This window comes from Scleropages formosus, chromosome 4 (genome assembly GCF_900964775.1).
Source record: "Scleropages formosus chromosome 4, fSclFor1.1, whole genome shotgun sequence".
In the NCBI taxonomy this organism is placed as follows: domain Eukaryota; kingdom Metazoa; phylum Chordata; class Actinopteri; order Osteoglossiformes; family Osteoglossidae; genus Scleropages; species Scleropages formosus.
In genome coordinates, this window is record NC_041809.1 from 21,659,839 (window position 1) to 21,679,160 (window position 19,322).

The 19,322-nt window shown below is 46.9% G+C and overlaps 1 protein-coding gene across 2 annotated transcripts; it reads left to right on the forward strand.

The window, feature by feature from the left end:
- The first annotated feature begins 210 nt into the window (after positions 1-210).
- On the forward strand, positions 211-19,092 carry c2cd2l (c2cd2 like). 2 transcript variants are annotated; one of them, XM_018755409.2, is made up of 15 exons: positions 211-625; positions 1,373-1,798; positions 11,995-12,090; positions 12,274-12,393; positions 12,556-12,666; positions 12,858-12,971; positions 13,476-13,578; positions 13,668-13,800; positions 13,895-13,959; positions 14,499-14,620; positions 15,069-15,240; positions 15,336-15,437; positions 15,549-15,682; positions 16,131-16,377; positions 16,493-19,092. In XM_018755409.2, the coding sequence occupies exons 2-15, from the start codon at positions 1,430-1,432 to the stop codon at positions 16,717-16,719; spliced, it is 2,115 nt and encodes a 704-aa protein (XP_018610925.2). In that variant the 5' UTR covers positions 211-625; positions 1,373-1,429; the 3' UTR covers positions 16,720-19,092. The 2 variants fall into 2 exon arrangements, with proteins under 2 accessions (XP_018610925.2, XP_018610926.1); XM_018755410.2 differs by lacking the exons at positions 211-625; positions 1,373-1,798 and adding an exon at positions 9,912-11,820.
- The last annotated feature ends 230 nt before the right edge of the window (positions 19,093-19,322 follow it).

The following is a 19,322-nucleotide window of genomic DNA, read 5'->3' on the forward strand; positions in this document are numbered from 1 at the left end:
AAAATGATTAGTACTCAATGTTGAAAATACAAACGTACAAATATTTAGGAGACAAGTTCATCCTTTTACACCTACGGCACAAAGCCTCCGACGAGCTCCCTGCTCGATAGGGAGGGGGGGGGGGCGTAGAGAAGGGGGGGAAAAAAAAAAAAAAAAAAAAACACGCTCTGTCTCTTTAACTGATCCGTCCCGTGCGCGCGCCTCGCAGTGCGCGCGCCGCGATCTGACAGCTCGCTCCTTCTTGCGTGTTTCCCACTATGGCGCTGTCGATGCTGGGAGGAGGAGTTCGGTCGCTATTCCGGGGCTGCTGTTGACAGGGGCGACCGTCGGCGATATACAAGCGACGTTCTTCCTGGACGGAGTTAAGACAACGAATCTTTCCTCACCCCGCGCCTCGTGCGGGTAGATGACGGAAACCCCCGATGACGATGAGCGCGAGCCGCAGCAGGAGGAGTGAGAGGACGGAGCGGAGCGTCCCCTGATCGCGCTGGAACAGTGTGTGCAGAGCCCAGTCCGCCAGCGATGTGTCACCGCGGAGCGCCTCTCCGGCGTTAACGCGGCGCAGCGCGGCACGGCGGGCCGGGGCGCTTCACGGTGCGGCTGCGCTCCTCGGAGAGAAGAACCGGTAACGAGCGTTTCCTTCATCCATACCGGGCGGCGTTGCTGGGTGTTTGTACGCTGAACTCACCGAGGACTGTGTGTGTGTAAACGCTGCGCGGCGACGGACTGGGACATCAGCATTTATTAGCCTAAGAGGACGCAGACGTGTGAATGCGATAGTAATAAATAATTCCACTATTTTATTACAGCAAACGTGCACAGAATCGTCCTAAGCCTAAGGCGTCAGATGGGGTGAAAAACGGGAGTAAAAAGCAGGTGGAAAGAAGGACGGGTTTTAGTTGTTTCCATCGTCATGTGTTGGGAGCGCGCGTCGCCATCGTCGGTGCGCGCAGTTTTCGGAATGTTAAATAAATAAACAAATGATGATCATGCTGGCACTCTGAAAAGTGTGAGCCGTCATCATCAAGTGTATCGCTGTGGTAGCACCTAAAAATACCACAGTAAGAGCTTCATACGATGTGAAACTGTCACTATAGACCATAAATATGATGATGGCTGGGCAGTAATAAGAGCAGCAGGTAGTGTCCTGGTTCTTTCTCCTTGGGATCTGAAGGATGTTTGTTTGAATCCCAGTCCTGCTCTAGCAATCAGCAATATATTGCACTGAACCGCCACAGTAAGATTACCCCGCTGTAAAGATGTGCAAATTTTGGAAAATTGAATATCTAACATTGCAAGTCTCTTGGACAAATATTCCATCTTTTCAGAATACTGTGTTTTAATGTTAAACTTACATTGTCGTTTTCTCCAGCGCTGCCGATTAACCCTTACCGCTGGAGATTTTTCTGGATGAAGGCCGGTGGCAGTGATGGTTCTACACGACGTTAGCTGGGCACTCCTGGTGCTGCTGTTCCTCGCCTCCCTGCTCATCGTACTGCTCTGGCTGGTCCAGTATTCACAGTCCGTACTGCGTGTGCGGAGACAGAGCCGCAGCTCAGCTGGCCACGACTGCCGCCGGAGTCCATCCTTACTGCAAGACAACTTGTCACAGCACATCCGGGCTGCGGGCATCTGGGGATCGCTGCTCAGGCTGAGGTTGCGACGAGATGGGGCCGAAGGAAGCTGCGAGACAGCGGAGAAGGGACTGCTGTCATCGCTGTTCTCCTTCAGATCGTTCAGGGAGAACTGGCAGCGAGCTTGGGTTCGAGCTCTTAATGAGCAGGCATGCAGAAATGGGGTGAGTTTCACTGTATGTGGACATAGTGTCTGAACTGGTCATATTAACACAGTTTAATAGGAGGTGTTGCATAATTAATCTGAAAGAATGATAAATGATAAACCTGGACAGCGTTCCCAAAACATTTCCCGAAGGAAGAGAATCGAATTCTCCCTGAAGAAAATATGTATTATCTCATGCCTGGTTTTCTAAAACTTTAACCTGCATTCTTTAGAATGGAAAAAAAAATCACCTTCAGTCTAAGTGTCCCAGTAGATAAAACCCAAAATTAACACTTATTTTAAGTGAGTTAGTTAACAGAAACATGATTCACACAATAATATTTTTGGTTTTTATGTGTTCCTTTGCATTTTGGTTGATTTGGTTATGTCAGTATGCAAAAACCTCTCAAACATTTAAAGTGACCAGTATATTATGTATCGTAGGCTGGTTATGCAGGTTTGCATGTGGACGGCGTGTGTGTGTGTGTGTGTGTGTGTGTGTGTGTGTGTGTGTGGGCTCTGGAATTCAGGTCAAGGTACTTGACAGTGAAATAATAATAATTAGTATAACTAATAATAATAATACAAATAGATCAATAATAACTAATAATAATATAACTAATAATAACTAAGATTTTTTTAAACATTTTTGGCAGGAGGGTATCATGATTTGTCTGTCTTGTGTTTTTATGCACCTACTCGAACGATGAACCTCGGTGCAGCAAGTGGTAGGTAAAAAACTAGGTTTACTTGAGTCACACGTCTGCAGCTTTGTCTCTTTCTCTTAATGTAATGCATAAATTGTACTTCTGCCGAGATGTACATCGCTTTGGACAAAAGCGTCTGCCTAATGAATGAATGTAAATGTATCTAGCTGGAGAGTGAGGATACGCAGGGTTTAGTCAAGTCATTGTGTACTTGTACAGATGCTGCTACCAAACTGGCATGAATGTTTGGCAGAAGATGAGAGTAGTTTGTGATCATCATGATGCTCGCATGCAAGTATTCGCGGTGTGCCTTGCCATCTATTTTGAAGGACATGGGTTTGATGGATTCCATCTTCCAAGCTGATTAGTTAGTTTTGCCCGTCACCGTGAGTGGGGTAAAGGCCACCAATAGTAGTTCGCCGAAGACTTCTATCCTGTGCCGTCTTCTAGAGTTAATTCCACGTGAAAGGGAGAATGTGCCTTATGACTTCTGCATGCTTGACGTTCACTACACGGCGTAATAACATCTTCTTAATGAAGATTCTTTCTCCTCCATTTCTGAGGTCTTTGGATCACTTCTGCTGGTGTTTCTGTAACAGTTTTTTTACAGGGTTGGGCTGCTTGCCCCACGCCCAACCCTCCTGTTTTTATATCTGGGCTTGGACCGGCATTGGCAGAGTTTCCAAACTGATTACCAGGAAAAAATGACTTAATGTAATGAATATGGTTGTACTTGGTGCATTTAAAGTTAAAGTAGTTATATGATGGAAACAAAGAGGAAAATGGAAGAAACTCATGGAACCAAATGAATTGTTGGAAAGCAAGTGTTGTGTGACTTTGGTTCAGGCCCCTGTGGAGTGTTTGTAGAGCTGCTAGTGTTTACCACGCTCTCAGTCTGTGCACACTGTTAATATACCTGTTTTTCCCCTGAGGTGTAGACTTTTGTTTAACTGCCTGCGATGATGCACTTGGTCTCATTCACTGGCAAGCGTTTACAATGCCTCATTAGCGCATCTCTAACTGCTCGTCTCCCTGGTCGATTTCTGCTGGAGGAACCCTCTCAAGGTGTTCCTCCTTGTGAAACTCCTGTGTTTGATCTGTGCTTCTCAAAGCAGCATGGCAGTTGCCCTATGCGGAGGCTATTAAACGATGGCTCGTTTTCCCCCGCATCTTCCAAGATTTCAGAGAGTTCTGTCGTTCATCCTTGGGGTGAAAGAGGACGGTGTCAAAACCCGGACTCTCAGTTCCCTGCGTTGACCCCAGAGCCAATCTCTACGGGCCATCCAACAAGGCGCAGAACAACAGCATGTTCCCCGTTTCCCAGTCATTTCTAAAGACCCCTTTAATGTCAGCTCAAATTACGTCCACGAGTTATTACAGTTGATCGGATAAGTTCCGTTGAGTTGAACTGTACTCATAGCGACCGCTTGCATGGTTTCCACGGAAAGGGAGGATACGGAAGTGCTTTTCGCCTTCTTTTGTGCATGTTTTTGGATCGTGAACGTGAGGAGAACATGCAAACTGGGCACACCCTGAGCCGAAATCGAACCTGCGTCGGAACGCGCGGCTCAGGCATTGCAAGGCGCCGGCTTTGCAGCTGCGAAACCGTGCTATTGCAACTGTAATTAACGTTCGGTTTCTCAGATGTTACTCGTAAAAATCATCAAATGCATTGACGCTTTTAACCTTTTCTTCAGACGTATGTTTTCACTGAGCCAGTTTGAGGTGAGTACAGTTCTCTGAGGTGTAAAGGCAGGTTCCCTCACGACACCTGATGAATAACTGGGTTGCTTGATCTTCAAGGTCCCTCCTGCCCACGTTCTCCTCTGTCAGTAGTGCAGCAGAGAGGTTGAGTCAGGCCTGGAGTCGCAGGCCTGGTGATGCGTGTCTGTCTGAATCGCCGTCGTCCTGGTTGATCCGATGTGGGCAGTGCTCCTCATCAGCAAGGTGACGCATCACGTTCATGTGAAAGGGAGTACTAACTGCGCGGCGTTGAATGTGCCTCGTTCGGTCTCCCAGCGTTGCCCGAACAATCCGATGCTCTCCATGCGTATGACTAAAATCGATACATTATGAATGTAGTGGGAGGAACTTAATGGCAAAAGCGCTAATGGAAATGCCTGGCAAACAATTTCTATTTCTGTCATTGGTGAGAACGTTATGTAATTTAGCAGCGCGAACTTAATTGAAAGCTCATACGTGACTTGTGCACCGGGAGCGAGGGAGCGCAGGCATACTCTGCAGAAGCTGTTTTCTCTTTCGCTCTGGTTGAAAGCCACCTGTCACAAGTCACCCGATGACGGGTGTCATTTTACGAGCTTGACTTATCTTTCCAGCATCTATGGACTGTCGTGTTACTGCATTAGGACGTGACATCACGCGGCTTCACGTTTCGTTGGCGCCATGTACTCTTAGCCATGTTTCAGTGCGTACGGAGGTCAAGGCTCCGGGTGTACCGCCTTCCGCCGTAACAACCTTTACTTAGTGAACTTGAAAAACCTGCCCTAGAATGCAGTCTGTAAATGAAAGTCGATCTTCCTCCTCTGCCCTATTTTTTTTTTTTTTTCTCTTCTCTACTGCATCCATTGGTGTCAGTTCATGAACTAAGACATCTTGGCAATGCAGTTGTCCACTTCTGCTTGTGCAGCACTAATCCAACGTTAGTGATACACTGTGGTCTCGTTTGCAGTCTTGCCTAAAGTGATATATTTGAATCGGTGAAGTCGCCAAGCTTATCCAGACTAAAGACACAAATTTTAAGATGCAGGCACGCACGTCCCCTTTCAAGATGAGCACGGGGGGGGGGGTGTAACTGCGCACATACCGCGGTTGGGGAGTGGATCCTCAGTCCGGGCTTTGAGCTGACTACAGTTGCCGTGAGCCCGTACCGTGTCCCCTGTGTGCTTTGAACGCTGTGTTGCTTGTAAGCACGGAGACGACGTGTGACGCCGTCTACACCGCAGTTGCGAGATTTCCCCAGCGCGGTCCGTGTGGTCTCCAGAATAATACTTTTGAAAGGGCGGACTTGTCTAGTTTCGATGTCAGTATTGACTTGCGTGTGTCTGCACGCTGTTTGATTATTTGTTGCGGTCTCCCAGGTGTCATGTGTGCCTCTTCTTGCGTCTTCACTGTGTCTCCTGTCGCTGCTCTGCTGCATGAATGCTGCTGCATCCTTGTGCAGCTTCCTTTGGAATCTACAAAGTTCTTATTTATCTACAGTGCTGCTTGAAAGCATGTGAACCCTATATGAATGGTCGTTACTGTTGTGTAAAATATAAAAATCAAACCTATAAAATCGAAATGTTGAAACTTATAAAACGAATTAATGATTATGCGCTTGGTTCTACAATGCAACCTGGGGTTCACTTATTTTTTCCCACCCGCGCCACTTTCGTTTTTTTACGACGCGCGCGATTTCCTGTAAACCCGCAGTTGTGGTAATCGCACACCTCTCATCCTATTATACGAGATGAACGAAGGGAAAGAATGGGTTCGCATACTTTCGGGCGGCGCTGCGCATAAGGTGATTTCGCCGCTTCGCGGCATGTGAGCTTGAGTGCCTTGTGGCGAAATAAAAATGACTAGAGTGTTACCGCTTTGCTGGTAGCTGTCTCTCGGCCCCTCTTCCTCCCTGCCTGTCAGCATTGCCACACGCTATACTCTGCGTGTCACTCCCCATGAATTAAACGGCCTCCTCCTGTCCCCCATGGACCACGGTGACGGCCTTTGAACAGACCTGTTGTGGAATGTAAAATATAACACGCGGGCAAATAAAGCCGAGCTGTGGAACAGACGGGCCTTTGAGCTACCAGGGAACGGATCCTCGGCTTGATGATAAAGAATAAAGTCGTCCTCCGACGAGGGGGAGAACTGTCAAAGTTGGTTTATCTTGCGCATCCGGTGATCCCACCTGGACTTCCATACCGGGCCGCTGAGATGCCGTTCAGAACTCTCCTTAGGGAAAGGACGTGTCGCCAGATGCGCGAAGGTACCGACGATGGGAGCGACATCGCCTTCTGCTCTTCGGTTGTCGCTCTGACACCCGGCGGAGGTGCTGTCTGTTCAGACGGTTGGACGAGGGCCCACCGGTGCTCCGGCAAGCATCTGATTGCGGGATGGTGGTGTAACCGGGTGGAGGCGGGGCGAGAGGTGGAAGAGCTACATTTCGACACGGTGTAAAAAAAGGCCACGATGCTTTTTTTTTTTCAGTCAGATTACAGTGAGGTATGTGCATGATCTGATCTCTCTCCGATTGCTGTCGATGCATTGACGCAGCAGTTGAGGAAACGCAAACCGGAGCCAAGACCAACCCTGAAAACCTTCCCGACTGCGTGCAATGTGCTTTGGCAAAACGGCGTGTGCGCGTCTGCTCTTTCTCTCCCCGTTCAGCGGCGGCGGCAGCGGCGGCATTCGGGTCGAAGCCTTTAATTGCTGTTATTATCTTTGGTGTCGTCAATATGGTTGGAAGCTGCGGCGATGTCCCCGCACACAGAGGGGCGAGAGGGAGGGTGATGGAGAGCATGCTGGAACGCCGCTAAGCGCCGCAGCTGTGCGCTCTCCCACGCCAGGCTGTGATTTGTGGGCCGCTAAGAGGCTTTCTATCCACGTAATCCTGGGATTTAGCGGAGGGTGGCAGTGCAGATGTGTTACGTGCGGCGATGTCAGCAGAAGGACGCCCTCCGAACACCCTCGTTCACGCACATGGACATCAAAACCCGGTGCCCTCTTCCGGGGTATGCGCACACATACGCACACACGCGCGGTTGCACTTACGCTAATGTGATTTTAAAGCATTACAACAGCGATGCTTTCTTGCATTACACAGATCTGTAGAAACACCGATCGCTGACCGGCACAACAGGAAAACTGTCTGAATTTGCTGCAGCAGTGAGAAAACAAGTTCATGCGTGCTGACACCACAGATGCAAAAAAGGCATTCCGGCTCCCGGTCCGTCGCGTCAGGCACGGGTTCGAATCCAGCCTAGCGTGTGCGGAGCCGACGGATTCTCTCGGGTGTTTTATGGGTTTCCTCCAGTTTTCTCCCGCACTCCGAAGAGCTGTGTTTCACGTGGATCGGTGACTCTAAATTGCCATTCCTGCGTGCGTCTGTGTGTTTATGCTACATTACTCTGCTGTGTTGATGGGTAGATATCGTAATACAGTAGCTTAGTATAGTGTATAAGGTATTGTCACATCAGGTTAAATATAGTGAGTAAAAATAATTATTACCATGCAACTCATGATGGTTTCACTTCTTATCGAAATGTGTTGAAATTTAAAAAAATAAAAAAATAGTGTCTATAGTTTTGCAGTTTTATAGTTTGTCGTCTTGTGTTTGTGTTGTGTGTGGTCGGTGGGGAGACGGAGGCCACGCTGCGATACCTGTGTATTTGAATGCACATGCAAAATGATTTGTCGCTGGGGCCATGCGGTTGCCAAGCAGTGGAGAGATCTGGTATCTATGCTTGGCCTGATCTGTAATAGAGCTGAACTGAAGGTAGCAATTGATGTGTGCATTGGGCTTAGATTTATTTGTTATTTAGCCTATTGAAACAAATGACTTCCCCATGATGTGCTGGTTTTAGATTTCTTCCCACTTCATTAGGTGCCAACCTCTGCAGATTTCTCTTCCAGTTGATTTTAAATGCAAACAGGCAGTCTAGAGTTTTGTTTTTCCTAAAAAAAAAAATACATTCAAAGTTAGCTGGATCTGGATTTGGCCTGATGTGCTGTTTAAGCGACTCCATATTTCAAATAAACTTGGTGGATTTGCATGGTGGCATTTACGAGAAGTAAGTATAGGCAGGAATGTTCACCTGAAACTAATGCTTATGTTTGTAGTTGAGTAAATATTTCTACCCTGTTTTCCATGGAATCTGATTTTGTCCTGCTGATACACAACAGGGATGTTTTTATTTTTACCTCATACATCTGCTTTGAAATATTAGTCTTGTTGCTGAACCATTTAAAATGGGATAAATACCGTTTTCTTTGAATCAAACACCAAACCGTTAAACGGCGTTTCCATACAATCTTAATCCTCCCCCTGTGGATCGTAGGTTTCTTCGTAACTTTTTAAAATTAAAACATTTCTTTGTTGTCGTGTTTACTATTCACGGGAGACAGCCCGGAGACGGCTCCGTTACTAATTTACGTGTAGCACGCTTTCGGTTATGTGAAATTGTGAATCAGTTTGATCGAAATAAATTTTACGCATGAAAAGTGAGTTTTTCTTTGAGACTCTGATGCATTAGACATGCAGTAGGCTACCTTCAGTAATGTGATTTAATTGGTTTTCAATTAATACTGCGTCACTTATTGCCTTGTAGCACCATATGAATTCACACACACACACACACACACACATTGACTGAAGCAGCTTGTCCCAAGCGGGGTCGCAACGAGCCGGAGCCCAACCCGGCAACACAGGGCGCAAGGCTGGAGGGGGGAGGGGACGCACCCAGGACGGGACGCCAGTCTATCACAAGGCACCCCAAGCAGGACTCGAACCCCAGATCCAACAGAGAGCAGGACCCGGCCAAGCCCGCTTTGCCCCGCACCCCTCACCATATGAATTATGAATTGTAGATGGTAACTCTCAAAGATGCTGCAGAGTTTGTTTTGTGCTGCATTTGAGGGTGATTTGATTCACCGTGAGGCAGTAGTGCTTATAAACGTATAAACTTATTGAAGCATTTTTTGCAGGCATCTTGTGGTGAACAGCTATGTGTCGAGTGCATACAGTGCTGCTTGAAAGTATGTGAACCCTATGGGGATGGTCTGTTGGAGACATGCGGTAAAGGCCCTATTTTACTACTGGAGTGAGGAGGATTAAAGAAGAAAGATAAGGGTGGTCATCATCCTTGTTTAAAATATAAAAATAATTAATTCATTTTATAAGTTTATGATTTGCACACCTGATTTACATTTATTTATTCAGCAGATGCTTTTCTCCCAAGTGACTTCCGATGAACTCCATCTAGTGTTATCAACCCACACACCTTATTCACCAAGGTGATTTACACTGCTAGATACACTGCTTACGATGGGTCACTCATCCATACATCAGTGAAACACACTCTCTCTGTGTCACTCACACTACTCACACTATGGGGGAGCCTGAACAGCATGTCTTTGGACTGTGGGAGGAAACCAGAGCACCCGGAGGAAACCCACGCAGACACAGGGAGAAGATGCAAACACCACACAGACTGAGCAGGGATCAAACCCATGTCCTCTCACACCACCCAGGTGCTGTGCCACTGTGATTCTTCTTACCTACTCGGTTTAACCAATGCAGCTTGGGGTTCACTTATTTTTGCACCTGCACTACTTCCATTTTTCTACTACACACATGATTTACTCTACAGCAACACATGGAATTGGTCATTACACACCTGTTGGGTCAGATGTGAAAGACTGCTTCTCATTACATAACCAATTCGTGGTTTAAAAAAAAAAAAAAGGAGGGATCCATAATTGCACGAGCGGTTCACATTCCTTCAGACGGCACTGTATACCACAGTGTGCCAAGTCCTCTTCGCACATGATCACGCATGTACTAATAAGTACATCCATGGAGGAACGGCTGTTGTGGATGTTGTCACGCTGCCTGACCTCGCTCTGATTGTTTGACCAGTCAGGTCGTCTTCAAGTTGAAGAACCTCTCATCTGTACGCCTTGGGTACGGGTACAGCGTTAGACATCACGGTCCGTTTCCATTTCAACCGTTCCGTGGAGTCGCCGTCCCACGAAAGCCATGGCGATGAGACCGAAGCAGCTCGCCCGTAATATCGTAACTAACCTGTAACCGAAGACAAATTTTACCATGGTAAATTGTTTAAATCTGCAATAGTACGTTGGCTGCGGGAGAGCGTGTGTTATTTCTGCAGTCGGCGAAGCACGTTATAGTTCGCGTCCGCAGCATCGTTATCTGCTGTGATTTCGCTGGATTGTTTTCAAAGCTGTGCCGCTCCTAAACCACTCATCAAATAGCGAAAAGGCAACAGCGGGTTCCTGTTGGGTTGCGCGCCCCTGTCCGTGTTTGTGCGCTCTGTCGAAAGCATCCTCCAGGCGGGTGAGAAATGTAGCTCTTTCGAGAGCAGCTTTTGCGTAAGAGGCATTACATCTGAGCACTCGCGCTGACCCTCAGGACACCGGAGAGGGGTGTCTGTTGCGGGGGGGGGTGTGCGCTTGCCAAACGAAGTTTGCCGAAAGCAGAGGGATATTTCTGGATGGTCTGCCTGCCTGTTTGAGTTTGTTCAGCATGAAAACAGGCACGGGGCGGGGGGTGTTCCGGGTCCCTGACAAACATAAAGCGACATCGCCAGCGTCCGTTTGGAGAAAGACGCGTTGCCCGATGCTTTGGAAAGGCGCGACTCTGGGACTGACGTAGAAGGACGGTCCATCTTAGGAAAACACACCGAACGCTACTAGTACTCACTTGCAGTAACCCATCTTACTTGTGGCTTCCTCACAGCGTAGCAGTTTCTTAAACCGTAGCTAATCAAACAAAAAATAACGTGGGCCTTTATTTTTTTACAGCGTGAATATCGTGGTAGTGTCTGCCAAGCAATTAACAAATATGTACTATTGATTAGGACTAATGAATTTCCTCTAGGATTTATAAATGGACCGCAGAGTGCTTAAATTGGCACGGAAGCTGTAATAGACTATCGATCATCTGAAAAGGATGAGCCGAGTTCCGCTAATGCCGAGACGTTGCTTTGAATCGGCTTTACCCAAACGCCCGGATGGTGCCGGCTTCAGCAGACATGTGTTTGCACATCTCAAAATCAAAATCCTGAAAACAGATTAATCGTTCGGTGTGTGGGTAACCGCCGGGCTGCTGAACCGCTCGACGTGCGGTTGCTCGAGCGGCCAGATGCAGCGCTTGTTTGGCAAGATGAGGAGGATCATTTACGAGCGAGCGCTTCTTGACACGTTTTAGCGGTGCTTTGCGAAAGATGGGCTTTAGCTCAGACGTTCATCTCGGCGGACCCAGTCCCGCAGCTGGACGGCGCCGCTCCGTTCACGGCTCGTCTCTCTACCCTCCTCGTGTCGGTTCGCGGATCCACGCGGTTTTATGCGACGACGGCGGAGTTAAGGCGATGAGGAACCATATGCTGTGGCACTGAGATTGGCATAGCCTGGAGCTCCGGCGCTGAGCTAGTTTGGGCTCGAAACGGTGCTGCTCATTCATTGGCCAGTCATGACCTCAACCAAATCACTACGCTTCTGTCCTCACCCCTTGCTGTTAAAGACACATAACGTCCTGTTCCTCCACCACACTGTTATCCGAACGCCATACGGTATGGCGGTGCAGACAGGGAAGGTAATAAAGCCGTGTTTTCAGAATTTGACGATGTTCATCTAATGCAAAGTGTTCAGTATTTAATGACTGAGAGCTTTTTATACAACCCATAAATAAGGCTGATCTTGTACCATCTCTTGTATTTTTATGCTCGCTGGGCTGATCCTCGCTAAGAGATTTTTGCCTTCTCTGCAGAGCTCAATCCAGATTACCTTCAATGACAGTCTACCCTTCACAAACTCAGCCTCTATCACTCAGGTGACCTGCGCTGAGCAGTCGGCGCACAGCATGGTGAGTGCAAGCAGTACGGTTCCCAGCGCGTTCTCACGAAAACCCTGTTATGTAAAGTAATAATACAGTGCTCCCTTTCTCTTCAAAACAATGACTCAGCGCTTTGAGTCTTACCATATTGTAGAGGCGTACACTGCATATTTCACTTAAACATCAGTTTCTCTTTCCCCCGCCTTCCCTCAGGTTTTGCAGTGCCATTGTTCTTTTGACACAGTAACATTTCCAGTTACCGTCACCCAGCAGTCACCTGCAACCGTTTCCATGGATACATACCAAATCACTATAGCACCGATGCAGGCCCAGGTAACACCAGCGGATGGAATTTGCATTTGAGAGTTTGGATGTGTTCCACAGTCATTGTTACAAGAGGGAACCAGCTAAAGCTTAAACTTACTTTTGTGTTCAATTTTGAGATGATGAATTTAGTAGGAAGACACCGTCCCTCTCGATCCTCTCGCTTTATAGCTCAAGGTGTGTCTGGAGGAGGTGGAGGAAGAGGGTCTGCTGGTGTCCTGGAACTTCTCCCAACAGCCTCTTTTCTCACTGACTGTGTCCCCCCGCAAGGTGCAGAGAGAGGTCAGGCCACTGAATTGGATGCACTATCAGAGAGCATCATCAGATGTGGTGGTTCTGAATTGTGCGCAGAGAGAGATATGCAGTTGGGTTGGGAAGGGGTTAGCCAACAGGAAGCGTCAATTTATTGTCACTGGTCTGGTTAGCGAAGCTGTGCTGAGGACCTCTCTTGCGGTTTGATGCGTTCTGCCCAGGGGAATGACGAAAAGGCCGATTTGAGTGTCATCAGGGACCTGGTGGAGGACACGCTGTTCAGTACCCAACCCGCCATGATCGTCAACCTGAAAGCCTGCATGTCCAGCCCTGCTGTGAGTGACAGGAATCCTGCTTCTATCACGTATTTATTAATTTGTTTGGCTTGTATACTAAGCTGCTGAAAATGATTTGCTAATTTTTATATCTGGGAAATATGAAATGGACGAACTCAGGGTAAGTACCTTGCTCAAGCGGTTCAACAGCAGGAGGAGGAATTCAAACCTGGGTCGTTCGAGTGCGAGGCGAAAGCGCTGACCACTACGTTAGCTGCCGCTCCATTTTTACATGCCTTAGTCCACATCGCGGTGCCTGTTTTATAAGGTATGTTCATTAGCACGCCGGGTGCGATAAATGCTTTGCCCTGGGGAAAAACATAGAAGCATATGTCATGAGGTGAGGATTCAAAAGGTTTACACTAGCAGTGCATGAGGTGAGGTTATGCTGTCCTAGTCCTTAACTTCTTAACTACATTTGTTGTGGGGGGATGAACGGTCTTCCATAGTGGCTGGATCAGTGCTGTGGGCTGTGTGATTTGACTTCTGTCTTTATCCCTTCAGTCTTCTGGAGAGAAGCTGATCCTGGGTTTGAACTCCGCATTGCGAGGTAGCCCAGTTCGAAGGCTCCTGGTGCGCCAGCTCAGGGCCACCAGCATTCAAGGAGGTGTGTATTCAGTGGGGGTGCAGAGTTGCAGGGGTAGAAAGGGAGGGGGGAGCGTCCTTGCGTTGATCGCCGTTGCTTTGTGTCTGCAGGGAGCCAGGGTGGCTGGGCAGAGCTGTGCTGTGCCCTGAACCTGAATCCACCGGCCCAGGAAAAGAGGACACACTTCTTGCCTCATCCCTCCAGCCCTGGGAAAGGGTTGGATTGGAATGAGGAAATCGCGCTGTAAGGAATCTGAACGTCAACAGCCATTGTTCTCAGATCTGGATTGCATATCTCCACCTGTCCATTTGTAACCGCTACCAATCTGTGTTCTCAGAGACGTGGGCCTTGACACAAAGGAGCTTAGAGTGAGGCTTGTGGAACGCAGCAGCAAAGGAGAACGTAAGGCACTTTGTATTACAAACCTGTCAGACACCGTGCTTGTGCGTCACGTACATACCAAATATTTGTCTGTGTGTTGTGTGTACATACACACACACACACTAGCTGAAACCGCAACGAACCGGAGCCTAACCCGGCAACACGGGGCACAAGGCTGGAGGGGGAGGGGACGCACCCAGGACGGGATGCCAGTCCGTCACAAGGCGTCCAAGCAGGACTTGAACCCCAGACCTGCCAGAGAGTGGGACCTGGCCAAACCCACTGCGCTACCGCACCCCCCCGTGCGCGCGTGCTGGCGTGCTCGCTCGCATGCGCACGTGTGTGAAATATCGTATTTAAGACTGAAACCAGACTTACCAGCTGTATTCACACATCTTGTGGAAGAGTGTTACAGTACCACATTTATTATTAGGAAATGTGCGTGGGCACAGTGTTCAGTTTGAAATGACCCTTCTGCCACATTTTAAAGTGGACACGGACCCCGCTGCAGTCTGCCTTGCTCTTTCCGAGTTCTCCAACAGCTACCTTTTCACTGTTAGAGCCCCTGCCTGGCCATGCATCCTTATTACTGGATCCTCTGCAGAAGAGTCCTACCGGTCGACAAGTGCTGAGCATCAGTCCAGGGCACGGGCTGTCACCTACTGGCACCGTCACCTTTGAGGTAGGTGACAGCCAAGGCACTGAAGACACATTTGTGACATCTGTTATATATGCTGTATCACCCAAATACAGGATGTCGCACTGTGACAATACATTCCTATCCATACCTCTAACTACATCTTATTCGGTAAAAATTAGTAATTGTAATAGTTTATAGTACTAAACTGTGATCAGTTTATTTCAGGTAAAAAAAAAAAAATTCCTGAAAATATACTGATATCATGACACACTCTTGCTTCCCTTTTGATAACATGCTACATATGACTTCATGCATTTGTCTCTCTGCATGTTTCACTTTTCTGCTGTAAGTATCCTGACTACTGCAATGGCATGGAGAAAGTTAGTTGGGTCTAATCTCTTCATTTTCCTGAACAGAAACAGGGTGAAGTACCTTGCTGGGCCCATTGGGGAGAATACCGTAATTGGCTGTGTGTTCTTTTTGTCTTCAGCTTCTTTTCTTGGAGCCAGGTGACCCTCGTGCCTGTCCAGCCCCTACACCCCTACGGTCCTCCCTGACCCCCACCAAGAAAGTGGAGATGGACCGCACTGTCATGCCAGATGGGACCATTGTCACCACAGTGACTACGATTCAATCGCGACCCAAACTAGACCGCAAACTAGGTGGGGACGTGGACCTGGAGGTTTTCCAAGCTGCTGGGGGACTCATGCAGAGCAGTGCAGCGGGAAACTCTGGTTCTTTCTCTGTGTTTCCTCAGGAGAGTCCCCTTCGCGCTCTCCTTCTAAGGTAGAAGTAACAGAGAAGAAGCCAACTATCTTCCCAGACAGTTCTCAGGACAGCATCAGTCCCACACCCAGCTGTAAGACCAGATGGACTGCATTCCTGTCATTCTGTCAGAAATTTATTTATTACCCTGGAAAGCCTCTTTCTCTAATGAATGGGGAACCTTTACTCTCTTGTGTACTTGCAGCAAGCAGCCAGCTCTCCAATGGGTTGGACCCTGTAGCTGAAACTGCCATCAGGCAACTGACAGAATCAGCCAGCAAGCCCGTGAGGAAGACGCCCACCAAGAGGAGCACGCTCATCATTTCCGGTGTTTCAAAGGTCACTGTCACCATGACATCATGGTTCACTTGTCATAAATTCACTCACGTTATCTCCCTTCTTCAAAGTGGCCATCTAGTACCATGACTGTAATTAGGAGCTAGAGGCAAATATTATTCATTTTTTATTCAAGGTGATAAAACACAAAGGAAAAAACACAGTAACTCCTTGATTCTCTCTGCAGTACCTCATATTCTCCAAGAAACCCAGAAAAATTGGCACTTAGAAAATAAGATACGACTGGTTCACAGCAACTGAGGCTAAATATCATGCAGCTGTGCAAGCTGTTTTTTTGGCATGGTATTTTACTATACTAGCCTATTCCGCTCGTGTGTGTGCTAATGGGAAATGTCTCAAACAGAAGCAGTTATCAGGTTTTTGTTTGGGTGAGCCTTGTGTTCCTGACCTTTTTGGCTGAATGGTTTTCCCCCATGTTGTTGGTCATTAGGTTCCCATTGCAGAGGATGAATCTGCTCTGTCTATGGGCTATGCTGCAGCTATGGATGCTGCCCTACAAGGGGAACACTCTCCAGGGTCTGGTAACCACCATGGAGCTGGTGCCCATGGACACATGCAGCAGGAGACAGATGAGACAACACCCTCTGATATCTCCGAACGGCCTTCTGTGGATGATGTCGAGTCTGAGACTGGGTCAACAGGGGCCCTGGAGACCCGCAGCCTCAAGGATCATAAGGGTGCCAGACATCATTTTTCACTTTGAGCACTGGCTACACCATAAAACAGAATGAATAACATGATGAAAATGGTCACTCATTCTCTCTCTCTCGCTGTCCCTTCTTCACTTTATAGTGGGCTTCCTCCGCAGTGGAACCAAGCTTCTGTTTCGTAAGCGGCACCGGCAGAAGGACCCCAGCCACAGTCAGTCCCATGAAGATGTCTCCAACTTGGGCAACGGCTCTGTGGTGCGCAAGAAGTCTGGCAGCTTCTCTCGCCGCCTTATAAAGCGCTTCTCCTTCCGCTCCAAGTCGAAGGGCAAAGCAAGCGCTAACGGAGAGGCTGGCACCTCTGAGAACTAAAGCAGTAGCACCACTGCACGGCCAGGGCAGGAGATGGTGTTGGGGTCTGCTGTCCCTGTTAGACATTATGCTCTGCACCTGGAGTTCCAAAGAAGCGAAGGGTAGGATAGGGTGGAGGGAGGCAAGCTGCGCCGGGCAATGCTTTTTGACACTCTGGCTCCCTTGCTCACACGTGCCACATGCCTTCACCCTCTTGCTACGCGTGGCAGCCCCTACACTGAATTTCTTGCATGGGACTCTTACTGTAGGACAGAATGCTGATTTTTTTTTTTTACTTTCAGCAACCATGGATGTTATCTCTGTTGTGATTTCAGAGTTTTCGCTTCTCCTGGAAGATCACGTTCAACACCATCACAAACACAAGGGACTGTTTGAAAAGACTTGTTCAGTTGCACTACAATTGGTGGGTAGGACAGGCAGGAACTGGGTACAGCAAAGGGATAAAGCACTTTTAACTTGCACGAGTCCTCCTTTCCTGCCATAAATTTTGAACAGCAGATGCCCTTCCACCACTGTAGACAAAGGATTTTCTGCTTTTCTTCAGATGGATAGAAAAGAACTCCTTTGATTTTATGGCACTTTGTGTTGTTATTTCCTCCACCGTCATCTGTAAGCAGTCTTACTTTATTTAAGGCCTCTGGAGTTTCTGGCTGTTTTTGTACATAGGGCTTTGCCCGCGTCTCAGTGAACATTTGCGGTAGAGTAGAATAGGTCAAAAGAACTTTTTTCCTGTTTTTTTTTTTTTTTTTTTATTTTCTTTTGCAAGGACAATATGATTGTTTGAACGTATAATTTATTAGGAAGGCCCTGCCACACTTGTGACATGAAGGGCAATGGAGTTGGCAAAGGGTAACTGGAAATAAAACAGGAAAGGAATGCAACAAACTGTTTGAGCCATTGAGCACAAGGGGACAGTGGTGTGACAAGTTAGCCTACTTTTTTTAAATGTATTTTTTCTAAAAGGCTGCACTTTCCATCTGTATCAGGATGTTTACAATAGTGGAAGGCTAATTTTGTTACTGTTACTATTTATTGTCATTCTTGAGTGGCACACTAAAATAATATGCTACATTCCCCGGACAACAAAGTGCATTTAATGAAATGTGGAACAAAATGGGACATACCTTTCTATACTTCTATCTCCTGTACTTGTTAAATTCTGTGCAGCACTAAAGATGGACAAAAAAAAAGAGGTTTTTTCAATCTGGGATGATGGTGTTGCTTTAGGCGTTTCTTGCAAATTTATTAATTTGTCAAAATACACAGTTTTGTTTAAGAATGCTGTTCATGTTTGCATATCACATAGTTTATGCACATATGCAGACTTTAGCAAAATCAGAGGAAGAAACAGTACTTCAGTGATGTTTGGCATGATCCAAATGAAAGTTCTGCATGTACAGTTTAGTTTGCTGCAGAGGGGAGTGTAAATGTGGTTTGAATCAACTGCAGATAGAGGATGTGTTCAGGACTGAAGAATAACATACAGAGAATAAAATGCATTAGCACAACCATTAGCTGTGGCTTCTTGCTTCTGAAATATTTAAATGCGAGACAATCCCTCTGACCTCACAATCATTGTTTTCAATGCCTTCGTAAGACTGTATAATCTAATTAAAATACTAAACTGCACTCATTTCGCAATCAAAATGGAAGTTCCAAAAAAGACCAGAATGTGAACTGGAATTTGCTCTAATTCTGATCTGCTGAACTCATTTTTGCATGTACACTTGGGAAGCTTTGTATTGAGAAACGGGGATTTAAGGAAACCTTGAAAGGAACTGCAAGAATGTTTTACATACCGGTTCAGAAAAGCCTTTGTTCTCTCAATCTGTGCAGTTTTGCTTCTTTTTTTGTTGTTTGGCCATTAATGAGGTTCGTGAGTAATGTATAGACAATTGTGATTATAAAATGGTTTTCGTAAGATTTTATAAAACTAAGAAGGGAGGCAATAATGTGTCATCGCTCAGTTTCAGTTGTGCAAGCTTGGTAGAGGAGTCCAGTGTGCAGCTTCATCTGGCCAACTCCACTGTAGATAGAACTATTTTGGCAGCAGGGAAGAATCGCTTCTGACTTTCTGCTGTAGCTGAAGTTCTTGCAGAAGTGCTGCAGAAGCCCCTTCCTGCATTCAAAATATGGCAGAGTCCTCTGTGCTCCCTGTAAGGTTTGCTTCTTGCTCTGGTGCCCAGTATATTTCCACACATTCCGGATCATTCTTGTTGTTGTTATTTGCATTTTCTGGTGAAGGGGCTCTCTTAGACTTGCATGGTGGAACCTTGCTTGAACATCCCTGGGAAATGTGCTTTCCTCCACTGGCTGTGGACCCCCTCTCCTTCCCTCCTCACTAGTGTAGTACAGTCTGGATGTTCTAGGAGATCACTCATTATTTCTGGAATTAGTTTATAAAAAAAAAAAAAAAAAAAAAAAAAAAAAAAAAAGTGGTATCCTCTTTCAAATGTTTAAAGTCTGCTTTATATTGAACTGTAATGATTTGAATTGTTAATTTATTGAAAATAAATTATTTCAGAAAACATGCCACGACTTTTTTTTGGTTTTATATCTCTGGTCAAAAGAGTAATAATGACGGGAGAAGAATTACAGTTACG

Bases quoted from the DNA above. Each gene is read 5' to 3' on its own strand.
- c2cd2l (XM_018755409.2), top strand. From the start codon at position 1,430: ATGGTTCTACACGACGTTAGCTGGGCACTCCTGGTGCTGCTGTTCCTC. The intron at 12,667-12,857 runs GTCAGGCCACTG...CGTTCTGCCCAG, and splicing joins CCCGCAAGGTGCAGAGAGAG to GGGAATGACGAAAAGGCCGA. The intron at 15,241-15,335 runs GTGGGGACGTGG...GTGTTTCCTCAG, and splicing joins CAAACTAGACCGCAAACTAG to GAGAGTCCCCTTCGCGCTCT.